The 14,089-nt window shown below is 38.1% G+C and overlaps 1 protein-coding gene across 1 annotated transcript in view; it reads left to right on the top strand.

Moving 5' to 3' along the window:
• AGBL1 (AGBL carboxypeptidase 1) overlaps positions 1-9,636 on the top strand; it is a 733,865-nt gene extending 724,229 nt beyond the window's left edge. Inside the window, exon 23 of the mRNA XM_055325935.1 lies at positions 9,570-9,636. Coding sequence (XP_055181910.1) covers positions 9,570-9,606 — 37 coding nt within the window. The 3' untranslated portion in view covers positions 9,607-9,636. The remainder of the gene's footprint in view (positions 1-9,569) is intronic.
• The last annotated feature ends 4,453 nt before the right edge of the window (positions 9,637-14,089 follow it).

Raw genomic sequence — 14,089 nt, 5'->3', positions numbered from 1 at the left:
AATTTCATCCTATTAAGTCTAGTTACATGAATCCAGACTGATTTTCTTTCTGATGGGAAGATTTTCTTAGCCAGTATTTAAGAGCTCAGAAAAACATTCTGGTTTTGACTGTCTGTGAGAGCCTTCCTGGTGGAGACAGAATTGTTAGTCAGTTACGGTCTCCATGGTGATTTTTTTAAGGCAAAGTTTGAATCAATCGTCTAAACATGGAGGCATAATTTGTGAACACAATTGAATGAATAATACTAGAATTATCAACAATACAGCATTACCTTTAATTTTGGTATTTGAGACTTTACACAGACTAACTCCTACCTGGCCTTCAAAATGGTCCCTAAACATGACTATAAGAGCCTCCCCTCTTCAAGCATAATGTTCTAGCTGCCTGCTTGCACTTTCCTTCACTCTATCCACTTCCCATGTATCAGGTCCTGAGCCCTTTCCTCAGACCGTCTCCTTGTAATCCCTAGTATTTTATACAATTCAGATAATGTAGGCTCCCTTGCCCTAGGAACCACTACATTGGAAACGATTCCTATTCGGATATCAGAAGACCTTAGTTAGAGCCCTGTCAAAAGCAAAGCTCTGTGGCTTTATTTCAGTTTCCTAATCTTTCTGTTTCTCCATCTAAAAACTGAGCAAATTGGGCAAGATCATTTCCAATGTCTACAGATTCCACGATGAATCTCAGTTATAGAAACAAAAATGAGACAGTCATTAGACGGCACTGTTTTCCTGCTCTATATTTTTAATAGAGTGTTTTCTGTCCATTATCTGTTCCAATTTGTGTTCAAAGGTCAGAATTATGAAATGCAGCTAAAAGCTGCTGTCAGCTAGTGAAAGGAAGTGAGTTCACCTCTCCAAGGAGACTCATGCTCTGATAAACCTTTGGAATGTGTCTGCAGGCTGGGAGTGCTGTGACCAAATGTTTCCAATGGCTAAATAGAGGCATCAAATGATTTCTTCTTTATTATCTGTCTTTAAGAGTCTAGAAAGCTGTTCAAACAAGAAAAAAGCCTAACAGCTCTTTGTTGGCCAAAGACTAAGTAATGCTTTGGGGGGGTCATCCATTTAGGACCATAGACCATTTGAGGAAATGAACCAAGGACAGGGAAAATGAAGCTCCTGGTATTTTCTGTATTTTTGTATTTTGTTTTCCTATGTTCTTTCCTTCTGTGACTTTTCTTCACCATTGTAAACTGTGCATAAGTAACAAGGAAGTAACGAAAGAAGCAAACTACCCGCAAAGCCCTTGGTATGTGTTCCTTCAAGTAACTACTGTGTGATAGCTACAAGTTGGGGGGGGGGTCAATATAGTATAGGGGTTAAGATTATAGCCCCTGGAACCAGTTAGTATAGTACTTAAAGTGGTGCCTGTCTTATACTTTGCACACAATATATGTTAGCTTTAATGGCATTGCTAGTGGTTGTTGCTGGTACATGCTGGGTACCAGATACAAAGTGAGGAGAATAATGAGGTTTCTGCCTTCCTAGACAACCCAGATAAACCCTACATACATTAATAAATATTTTTAAAATACCATGTTTGAGAAAATTGTGGCTAGGAGAATAACGTGTACTCCAATATTCTGCACCGTTCTCTTAGATACATCCCAGCACATCTCCTGAGCTGGTGTTATAATAAATTGGACAAACACAGGGTTTAAGTTAAAATGTACAAGGCATAGAATAAATTTACACTGCAGCCCAGGTCACATTGGTCTTGGCCTATTTTACAGTCCCCCAGGCTGGAAAGAATTTCTTGTTATTATGGGCATGAAAATGAACTCAGCTGTTTTTTTCCTGGACTCCTCTCCCTTCCCACACTTCCAGACCCTTCCATCCTATCTTCTTGTCCACTGAGGCCCCTCCTCATGTCCTGTGTGATGCCTGAAATCAATCAGAGGGTTGTTTGGTGTTATATAAGTCCCTTGGCAAAGATAGGCGGGCGCCGTGTGTCACTACAGGGGTGGACGTGGTTGTACATGTGACATTAAATTAATTGTATGCTTGGATCTGCTGGCTGTGCCGTAAGACAGAATATCAGCTAAGCTAAAGGGATGGCTCAGGAGAAGCTGGAGAGGGAGGGCAAATTCTAGCTGATGGGACACATTTCCTGGCTTCCATCATAAGGATGACAGGACAGCAAAGAGACTGATGTCCTCCAGGACCGGGCTGGGATGCAGCGCCTCCTGCCTTCATGTGTCCATCTTCACTGTGGCCACACCACCCAGCAGGGCTGCAGGGTTGTTTCTCCCTAGAACGCATTTCTCAGTTTCCATCAACAGCTCTGGGAGGAAAGAGTTTATGGAAACATCAAGAGTCAGTGTTAGTGCCTAGCCAGTGTCAGCTCTGACTAAACATGAAATCTTGTCCCTGTCATGCTGTGGGACATCTGAGAGCCACACTGAGATGGCAAAGCAGAGGAACTTAAGGTGATGATTTATGTGGGGCTTTAAAGGGCAGTTATGATTAGAAATATGACTGTAAAAACCACATTTCAATGTTCCAGATTCATTCCCCTTGGTGACTTCCATGTCACATCTGCTTAGTTTACAAATATAAACAAAAGATTCCCCACTGCAGCTGTGGGAAGCTCAGAAAGAGACTTGAACAAAAAGAGCATCACATCCTGTCCCTTTGGCCTTTGAAGGGCCCTGGCCACCAGCTCAGAGGTGGCAGGGGAGGTGACAGATGTGTGTGACAGCCCTCAGGTTTCTGCCATGCTGATTTCTCTAGAGCATCTCAGCCACCCTCACTAGAGCCTGGCTCTGTCAGTAGGGGCTTCTAAACCGACAAGAGTAATTTCCAAAGTGTAAACAGAGCAAGCTGTTAAAAAAAGAAAGAAAGAAATGATTAAAAAAAATAAAAAGGAGAGCTCTTACAGGCTCTCACTGTGTGCCAGGCATCGATCAGGCTGCAGAAATTCTAGATCTATGTATTCTCGTGGCAAACTGGCCCTTACCGGTACGTTCTGACAAGTCCTCTAATCTAGACATCTGATCCAGATGGACATCAAGTCCAGACACAGCACCACACTGTGTGCCAGGCTATGTGCTGGTGCTTTCACATCAGTACAGGAGGAATGTAACAAGACTATTGACCTTTTTCATTCAACCTGTGAAGTTATCACATGCCAGCTGCTACCTGTTGCAAAGCTCTAAGGTGACTCATTCCTTCTACTGCCTGGATCCTGCATACAATGTCAAAACGTGCAGGGACCTCAAAGACAAATTGCAAGATGCAAGATAATAGAGCTAAGAGAAGCAGAGGAGGGTCCTATGCGTTAAAATAATCAAGAGGTGTGGCCAATACAGTCCATTGCCCACTCAGTATTTAGTCTCCCAGGATTCTTTGCTCTGAGAATCTCTACTTTTTTGGGAATGGAGCAATGTGCCCACCCAAAGCATGGTTGTTCGGAGACAATCCTGATAAACCTGATTCTCTATTTTCCAGCATCTATGAGAAGACTTGCAACCTAGATCTAGGCAATAAAATCTAAGTGGAAGTCTATTGGGAAGAGGGTGGGAAGCCGTGAGCCATGAAAACATTTTCTTTTCTGATTACAGGAAATAAATATGGCTTCCAACACCTCTTCCTCCTTCCAGAGTTTTCCTGTCTTGTGTATAGATACGATGGCTGGAGCTGCAGCAGCCTTTCTATGACCAATAGTGAAGGCCACAGAAATGGCAGAGATGCTGGAACTAATATGGCTAAGTTAAAAAAAAAATGACAGTAGTCATTGCCTACCACTCTTGTTATTATGGGAGAAAAATAAAACCTTGTTCTTTAAAGCCTCTGTAATCAGAATTTCTAATTCAGACAGCTAAACATGTTTCTAAATGATAAAAAGTGGGGGGCTGTTCCATTTCTCTAGAGGGAGACTCAGTATTGCAAGCACCTAGCCCTGAGTGCTTAACAGAACTGAGACTGACTCAAATGAATATCGCCATGTGGGCATTTGGGCAAAGCAAGAGATGAGATCTTGACGTGGCAGGTGGAGTTCTCAGGATGGCTGGAGACCAATGTTGAAATACCAAAATGCCTATGAGGGATACTTCGGCCATCTAAGTCAGGGCATGTAAAAAGACTGGCCCTGGTAGAGGTGAACAGACCCAAGGAAGAAGGCTGGACTTATCTGCCAACTGGATGTTATTTTTCTGGGGAACTGTATTGACACAAAACAAAACAAAACAAAACCTGTCTTCCCTCAAGGCCCTACAGCATGCATCATTTTCATGCCCTAGGGGAGCTCTAGCGTTGCCTTGCTGTAAACAGCCACATTCCCAGTGCCACCCCTGCCACTCTCTAGCCATCTGACACATGCTTCTTGCCACTCCTGACACTCACATTCTCCTGCTAGGATCACTGCATGGCTTGTCTTTGACTTTCTGTCTCCCCAAGCTTCATATGGTGTTTTCCTGAAGATGTGCTGCCTCAGTGCTTTGGTTAAGCAAGTATCTTTTACATCAGTGCTCCTTTTCCTGAGCTTTCACTGGTCACTTGAGTGGGAAACAAACCAGAGGTCAGAATAAGGAAGAAAGCCAGACAAATACACTGGTTATTTGGTGTGAATCCCGATTGCAATGGGAAGAGGGTGTAGTAGAACATTTCAAGTGGGTGGCTTTGGATTTAGTCTTTCTTGCTTTGAAATGCATTTTGTCTTAGAGAAACTTACTCAACCTTTCAACTCCTTACTTTGTTCATCTGTTTGGGGATAATAATAATATAGAACTGGCAGGGTTGTTGTTTTAGCTGAGGGGATTCATCAAAGCAATGTGAATAGTGCCTGAGACATAGTAAGTCTCCAAGAAACCTAACCTATTTGAGTGATGAGGAGATCATTTTATCAATAAATATTTATTAAGTACTGTCTATATTGCTGGATTCCTGAAATACAATGCTGACTGCTAAGCTTTGATCCCCACCTTCAGGGGTCTTACAAGATAATGTAATTTAAAGTCAGTAGCTAAGACCCTCTCTGGTGTTACAAATGCTATGCTACTTAATAAAAAACAGGGTTCTGGATAACATATAACCTACCTGCAGAGAAGACTGGGAAACAGGTACAATCACAAGACATACTTTGGGAGCACAAATTCTCTTTGCCATGGTAAGTCCATTTGGTCACTAAATATCCTGATTCTCTCTTCCCTTAGGTATGAAATATACTGACCTTCCCACGGGACACAATCCAAGTTCAACCCCAGTCAGTGCTCTGGTCCAATCAGAAGAAAGAAACCACATAGTGATTTGACCAGGGAAACTTTAATATAAAGAACTACTATCTATAATAGAAGTTTAGAGTAATCAGGGATTAGCAAGTTAGAAGTCAAGAGAACTATAAAGCATATAGGGACAGCAGATAGAAGGAGCAGTCACATCTGTAGGGCTGAGATAGCATCCCCAAGGAAGAGTCTTATCCAGTGTCCACTCCCCCCTCCCTAGCATCCAGAGCTGAGATTCAGCCTGAGTGGGGATGCCATTGTGTGACTCCGCGAAGGCAGAGAAGCCACGGTGATGTCATACCGGGAGGATTTGCTAGGAATCTACCCTCTGGAACTTGCTGGAAAAGTTCCCTCTAGGAAATCTATTCTCAAAGAGGCATCTCACAGGTGGGTGCTCTACTAAGAAACACTCACAGAGAGGATGCCAAGCAAGCTGCTGGCTGCCAGGAGCTACTGGCCTCCATGCACTGCAGGAGCCTGACCATGGTGAAGCCTCACACACCATAGGAGTGTGCCCAGGGAACACACTAGAAGCAAGGAACAAATCCTTTTCCCTCCTAGAATCTCATGAGCAGCATTGATGCAGCTGGCATAGAGTAAATAGTTAAGAGTCCAGATTCGTTTTTACCAGTCGCAAAGTTTGGATTTGGAGCTCAGAGGCAGTGGGTTGATAAGTGGCACAAGCATCCAACACAAACCAAAAGATACACAGAATTCTCTCCATTAGGCAGAAGGGTTGGCTCTGAGTCCAGGGAATTGTAAACTAAGATGTTACTTACCTTCCTCATGCCAGTAAGCATGCCTGGCATATCTTAAGAGACATAGGTTTTAGAGTGTTATTTTACTTTTCATATTTGCCCTTACTCCTCCCTCTCAACTTGATTAAAACCAACTCTCAGATTCAATTTGGCCTTCGCTCCAAATCACTCTATCTTACTGAGAGGTTATTCTGGACATTTGTCATTCAAGGAATCTTCTAGTACCTCCTCTTATGTTTGGACTTCAGAAGCAATTAGAGCTTCCAACCATACAAGACCCCAAATTTCCAGGCTCTTTCTATTTCATTCCAGTTCATTTCTGCTTGTAAATAGGCTGATTCTTTATTGAGCCCACCTCTTTCTTGTAATACCTTCCTAAATCCAGAGTAGTAGCTAGCATATCAGTAATAACGGTTCTCACTGTTTTCATTGTTAGACATGGTTCCTCTTTTTATCCTCCAGTCCCAGGCTCTTCCTAGCTCACTGCTCTACCATATCCGATGTCACATACACGAGGTTGATGTAATGTCAGTGCATCCTTTGGGGGGCCAGTTTTTACTTTGGTCAGGGTAATTAATGTTGGCTATGGCAGCACACCCTCCCTAAAACCTCAGCGGCTTGACAGAATAGATTATTTCTCATTTAATCCAAGTCTGGTATAAAGCAAACAGCCGGCTTGTATCTTCAAGCTACACTTCTGGGACACACTACATTCAATATCAACATGGTAGGAGAGAAGAAAACAGTGTGTCAAAAAGGGCTTCTCAAAATAAAGAGAGGGCAAGTATGTTCTAACATGAAGGATCAGCATGTGCAGAGAAAGCATGATGCCACTTTGGAAATATACAAGGGACTAACTCAAAATCTCTCTTCATGACGAAGAGATGTATCCCAAGATATCATTAGATTGGACTTCTCTTTCTCAGGGCTTTGGAAATGTTGAAGTCACATGGAGATCATGGCAGGACTGAAATATGAAGCCACAGGGATGCATTATTTGAAAGCTTCCAATAATATGTACCTATGTATGTAATCAGAATATTTTTTTAAGATTTTATTTATTTATTTGACAGAGAGAGAAAGAGCACAAGCACGGGGAGCTGCAAAGGGAGAGAGAGAGAAACAGGCTCCTCGCTGAGCAGGGAGCCTGACATGGGACTCGATCCCAGGACCCTGGGATCATGACCTGAGCCAAAGGCAGACACTTAACCAACTGAGCCACCCAGGTGCCCCTGTGATCAGAATATTTTTTAATGTCTTCATTTTCGGAGATGAATGTATGTTTCACATTACTTAGGAAATAGGTATAATTTCTAATGGACTCACCAATCCTGCTTTCAGGATTTGTTCTAACGGCAATTATTATGAACCACTAAATAGGGTGATGTATAAGTTATTGACCAAACTCACACTTTTGTGAGTGAAAGGTGCTCCATAAATGTTTACACTGGGACAAAAGTGTAACCTGGTTCTGTCCTAGACCAACAGGGATTATGGCATCATGAAATTTCTATGTTAGCATCATGAAATGTGTCACATCACCATTTATAGTGTAAAAGTAAGTAAATAAGAGTAACAAACAAATAAACAGGTATTAAATTTCTCACATAAAGTGATGACATTATAAGAAGCTGATAAAGTGATGTTATAAATAAAATATGTAGTACCATGGAAAGGGTTCACGACATATCAAGATGTGAAAAAAATAGTTTAAAAATCTATTTTCAGGGACACCTGGGTAGCTCAGTCGTTTAAAGGCCTTAGGCTCAGGTCACTATCCCAGAGTCCTGGGACTGAGCCCCACATTGGGATCCCTGCTTAGTGAGGAGCCTGCTTCTCCCTCTTTCATTGCAGCTCTCCTTGCTTGTGCTCTGTTGCTCTCTCAAATACGTAAAATCTTTAAAAAATTATTTTTCTATTCAGAGCATGGGGAAAAAATAATGAAAAACTGCCACAGTTTATTAAGTGTTTAATTCAAATGGATGAGTGGCAGAATGATATATACGTGTATATGTATTCATACATATATAAAATATATTTTTCTTTTATACATCAAATACACATATTTCTTCTTTTTTTTTGTTTTTTACTTATCATATTCTCTAGCTTGATTCATTCTTACCAGTCAGCAGTCAAGAGAGTCTGCACTTTAAAAAGTTATGTTTGGATCTCACCAACGTTTTTACAAGTGGATTCAGCTGAAGGGCAGCTCAGAGTCAAAGAATAATAATTCTTCCCAAATGTATAGCACTTTCACGTTAAAGTGCTTTCATATGCATTACCTGATTTGATCTACTCAGCAGGAGACAGGCATTATAATTCTCATTTTACAGTTTCAGAACCAGAATTTCTGAAAGATTAACTTAATTGCCCAAAGTCAAACAGATATTTTGAGGCAAAAATTGGAATTATAACTCACATCTCCCAACTCTGAGTTCAAATTTCTTTGAAAAGGAGCCTGTTAGGATCTTTCTGGGTAGCTAGTTGTGACCCCAAATTTTATTATGGACAATGCTAAGGGGCCACTCTTTATTTGGTGGGAAAGGACCTCTTGAAAATCTGTCTTCAAACAAGTGATGTCTTTAGCAGACTTGCTCTGGCCTGATGAAAAGAAAGTTAAAACACTGAAATTAATAAAAATTTAAACTCCATTCTCATGATCTGAATATTTCAGTGAATTTTAGAGATATAACATCGAATATTTTCTTTTTTCTTCATCAAATTTATTATTTATTATTCAGTCCTCGGGAACTTCTTGAGGATATGAGCAATACTCTCTACAGGACTCAAATTTAGCCAGGGGATACTGAATTAATCAGCTATAAACACGGAGATCTCCCATTGCTGTTTCTTTGGAAATTAAATGCTAAATTTGAGAAAGGTGATAGGGTGAAGTTAATGGGGTAAATCCCTAATATATGTTTTCCTTTGCTTACTCCAATGAATAGGAACTGCCCGGTTCCTGTTGACCATGCATTTTGTTGAGTTTGAGCAATCACTTAACTTCATATTTTAGTAATTGCTTTGAGTAATCAGAGAACCGACGAATAGCCACTCACATCCATATAATTTCTCGTTCTGAAACCTGACAACATTGTCTTACAGACCAGTCTCAGTTTATATTGTTAATGTTTAATATTTACTATGCCTTAAAAATTGACATCAGATATACAATCTATTATTTTCAGATTTTTTGTCAGATAATTCACAGTTTATGTTATTCTGAGACTCAGTCATTTGTAGATTAGTTGCAGAAATCAAAAGTGGTTATCTGGCCATGTATTCAGGTAGGAAGGAAGAGGTCTTGGTGAGCTAATTCCAGGGAAGACTTTTTAAATTGATTTATTTTAATTTTTTTGACATTTTCTTGTAATTTCATTTGCAGGTGGTAAACAAATAATAGATTAATAATTAATAATAGATTTTGTTTTACAACCTCAAAGGAAGGAAATGTGGATGCAGTAGTCAAAAGGGTGTAGATACTGAGTAGGATCCATAGTTCAAGTCCTAGTTTCACCATTTAGCAGCTGAATGACCTAGGACAAGTTAATTTTAATGTTTCTTATTTTATTTCCTCCTCTAGAAAATATCTAACATGCAGGATGGTGAGGATTATATGAAATAACATACACAGAATGTCTGACAAAAAGTAGGTATGTATTTTTCCCTCTTTATGTTTTATGTTAAAAATATAGTATTTGATTTGCTATATCTGATGATAATGGGCTTTAGGGGAAATCTGTAATTATCTAGTTTAGCCTAAATTTTTCTCTTTATGAGCCACTTACATGATTTTTCCCATTAGCATGATGTTAATTTTGACATTTGCCTCAAAGGATGAAATAAAGTCTTTTAGTTCCACAACTTGGTGGAATACACTAGTGTGAAAATAACCAGAGTGACAGTAACAAGAAGAGAATTAAGTTTCATGAGAATGAGCATGTGTCATGACACTGTAGCATGTTAAGGTGGGGGAAATAAGAGGTTGACTTAGATCAAACAACACAAAATAGAAACCCACAGGATATGATTTAAATTACTAAAGAGATTAAATAAATGAATAAAGATGTAGAAAACATGAAGGTAAGTAGAGAACAATACTTTTAAATGGCATATTTGAAAACAGAATATAGAATTTCAAAAAATCAAATATAGTTATTCAAATTAAAATTTAAATAGACATTTAGAAGAAAAATCTAGACATAGCTGAATCAAGAGATGGTAACTAAGAAAATAGATCTAAGGACTGTAATATCAGAAGGAAAAATACATGAAAACTATGGAAGATAGCTTAAAACCGCAAAAAGTTGGCATTCATATCACTCATGAAATGTGTCTGTTCTTTAACTGCTCTACTGACACATATAGGGTTACGTTTCCTGGTACTTTATGCATGGGTTGGTTTGCATGATGTGCTCTGGCCAATGAGTAACAAGTGGGTATTTCTTCTCAAGCAAACATGTAATTCTTAGAGTATTCTTTTCTCTCTAAATGGTAACAAGTTTCCTTAGCTTGTGACTCTGAGTAACTACAATGAGCAGAGTATCTTTGATGAATCTAAAATTAACATCTAACATGAGAAAGAAATACATGAGCTACTTCTTGGATGGTTTGGACCACTGATATTTTGAGAACATTTGTTACACCAATGTAATTTAGGCTATGGATTAGCAAACTGAGACCTAAGGGCCTGTCACCCCTTTTTGTAAATAAAATGTCATTGGAACACAGCTAAACTCATTCATTTAGGTGATATCTATCTCTTGTGTGCTGTGGCAGCAGAGTTGAAAAGTTGTGACAGGTATTTTATTATATGGTGCACAAAGCCTAAAATATCTGTCCCTTTAAGAAAATGTTTGCTGACCTAGCCTAAACTCTCTGGTAAAAATATGGAGAGAACAAAAATTAGCAAATATCATGTACAAGTCTTAACTAATGATAATTTAGAAGAAAAGGCAAAGAAATATCAGAGATATAAAGTCTTAACTAATGATAATTTAGAAGAAAAGGCAAAGAAATATCAGAGATATAAAAGCAGAGTATTTTCATAGATTAAAAATTAAAAATATGATAATCCATTAAGAATTATGTTTCCCCCCCAAAAAAAAATTGTTTCCCTTAAGATAAAGTTGGTCTTAGCAGACCAATACTGGTTCCTGCTGGAAAAACTTAGAAAGTCAAGATGAAATTTAAATATATAAATATGTAAATAAATATATGTGTATATAAATATATAGACACATACTTGCATATATATACACTTCCCCCATGTGCAAATATATATATAATATATATCTATTAATTTTTTAAGGCATTAGATGCTTGCCAAGAAAACAAGACTCAAAGGGCCAAAAGAGCTAGAATCCAGGAAAAAGAGAATCATAGACAGAAATGCCCAATTCTGTAACAGCTTCATCCTACAAGGGTTTTGCAAATTTCTGGTGACAAGTCAGGCAGAAGACCACTGTTAAGACATAAAGAAACTGAGGAATATTTTAGAACATATAGGAATAGAGAAAGCAAATGTATTTTGAACCGTCAAATAACCCAGGACCTGGGTAGCCATGATTCTATTGAGGAAGTAGACTCAGAGTAGTAATGAGTAACGCCAACATTTTGTTGGTGTCCCCAAGAGGAATTTTCAGTGTGAAAATGTATGATGGTAAATAGCTGTTAAAAAAAAAAAAAAAGCCAAAAGAACATCTTATAACCATCCCTAAGAACTGGTGGACTGAATACCAGGATACCAGGGGTGGGTGAGACCAATAATAACAGTCATGATACTTGCAAAAGAATTAAATAACCTCCTTCTCTGATTAATTTTATCTGTTGCTACTCAATCTGCCTTATAAGGGAGAAGTCTATGCTGGAGAATGATAGACCATGCATAACCTTTCAAATTTATCATGCATGAAAAAAATTTGTCATACATGACATCTAGCTTTCAACCAAAAATGTACAAGAAAAGTAGTATAAAACAGGAGGAAAAAAATGAAAACAAATAATATAGTAGCTGGAGGCCTCTGGGCGGCTCAATAGTTGAGTGTCTGCCTTCGGCTCAGGTCATGATCTAGGGTCCTGGGATCAAGTTCTGCAAAAGGCTCCCCTGAAGGGAGCCTGCTTCTCACTCTGCCTGTTTCTGTCTCTCTCTCTATGTCTCTCATCAATAAATAAATACAATCTTTTTTAAAACTTTAAAAAATAATAATACAGTAGCTGTACAATAAAGTGCTAATTATGGTGCTTTAAATGATTCAGATACTCCAATTAAAAGGCAAAAAACATAAAATCAAAGTAAAAGAAAACACATATAATGCTTACAAGTCTTACTTTTTAAATATGAGAGTATCAAAAATTTCAAGTTAATGAATAAACAACATTCTCGGCAAACACTAATCAAAGGAAAATTGGCTTAAATATATTAATAAATTAGACTCTAAGTGGCACCTGGGTGGCTCAGTCTGTTAAGCATCCAACTTTTCATTTTGGCTTAGGTCGTGATCTCAGGGTTGTAAGATCCAGCCCTGTATCTGCTTCTCCCTCTCCCTCTGTTCCTTCTCCCACTCGCTTGCTCACTCTCTTCACTCTATCTCAAATGAATAAATAAGTAAATTAAATATTTTTAAAAAGTTAGACTCTAAGACAAAAGTATTGTCAGAGAAAATGAGGAAGATTATATAATAACAGAAAGGTTAATCTACCAAGATCATATAAAAATTGTAATTATTTATGTGTCTAATGATATTGTCTTGAAATACATATAATAAAAATAGAAAGACTAAAGTGAGAAATAGGGATCCTTGGGTGGCTCAGCGGTTTAGCTCCTGCCTTTGGCCCCGGGGGCCTGATCCTGGAGTTTCAGGGTCGAGTCCCACATCAGGCTCACTGCATGGGGTCTGCTTTGCCCTCTGCCTGTGTCTCCACCTCTCCTCTCCTCCTCTCCTCTCTCTCTCTCTCTCTCTCTCTCTCTCTCTCCTTCTCTCTCTCATGAATAAATAAATAGAATCTTAAAAAAATAAAGTGAGAAATAGAAAATTACCCAATAGTAGTAGGAGATGTATTAATATCTGACAGAACAAGTCAACAAAAGCCCAGCAAGCATATGGCCAATCAAAACAACATTTATAAACCTGAGTTAATAGACACACACAGATCTCTACCCCCAGGGATAAGAAAATGCATTTTTTTTCAATTGGACATAGGACATTTATCAAAAATACTCATATACTGGGCTTTAAAGCAAGCTTAGCAAATTTCAAAGTAATGTTGTATTCAGACTAAGTTTTCTGTTCACAGTGGAATCAAGCTATAAATCAATAACAAAAAAGCAAATTCTCAGCTCTTCAGAAAATAAGGTTATTTCCAAATAAGCCAGGGATCAAAAGAATCACACTGGAAATTAGAAAATATTTTGAACTAAATAATAAAAATACACCTTATTAAAACAGGTGTGATAAACTTAAATCTGTTTAGAGGAGAAATAACCTTAATTAAATACACTAAAGAAAGAAATCCTCAAAACCCAATAACCTATGTTTTTATCTCAAGAAGATAAGGAAAGAAGAGTAAATTAACCCTACATTAAGTTAAAATAAGGAAATAATAGAAACAAGACACATTAGTAGAATCAAAACCAAATATACAACAGAAAAAATGAATAAAATCAAGTTTAGTTTTGTGAAAAGACTAGTTAGATTTATAGAATTCTATTAAGACTTTCAATTAAAAAATACTATCAGGAATAATAAAAGAGGTACCATAGTAGATTTTAGAAATAGGAAGAGGAGGAGGAGGCAAAGGAAGAGGAGGAGGGCAGGGAATAATTATAATCACATTTACGAAAATAAATTTGAAAATGTAACTAAAATTGGTAAATTTCTAGGAAAAAAAAAACACAATTTACCCAAATTAACACCAAGAGAAATTCTCTAATTGCAAACCATTTAACTATTAATAAAGTTGAATATGAATGCTATAAACTATTCACAAGACATTTCTAAGGTAAATAGTTTCTCTGGTGAATTTGTACAAATGTAAAAGAAAAAGCATGAAACTTACTGACACATATTCTTTCAGAAAACATTAAGCAAAAAGAATCAGTTC

The sequence above is a fragment of the Nyctereutes procyonoides genome, unplaced genomic scaffold (assembly GCF_905146905.1).
Source record: "Nyctereutes procyonoides isolate TBG_1078 unplaced genomic scaffold, NYPRO_anot_genome, whole genome shotgun sequence".
In the NCBI taxonomy this organism is placed as follows: Eukaryota; Metazoa; Chordata; class Mammalia; order Carnivora; family Canidae; genus Nyctereutes; species Nyctereutes procyonoides.
The sequence above is the reverse complement of the archived record's forward strand: the minus strand, read 5'-3'. Positions and strand labels throughout refer to the sequence as shown.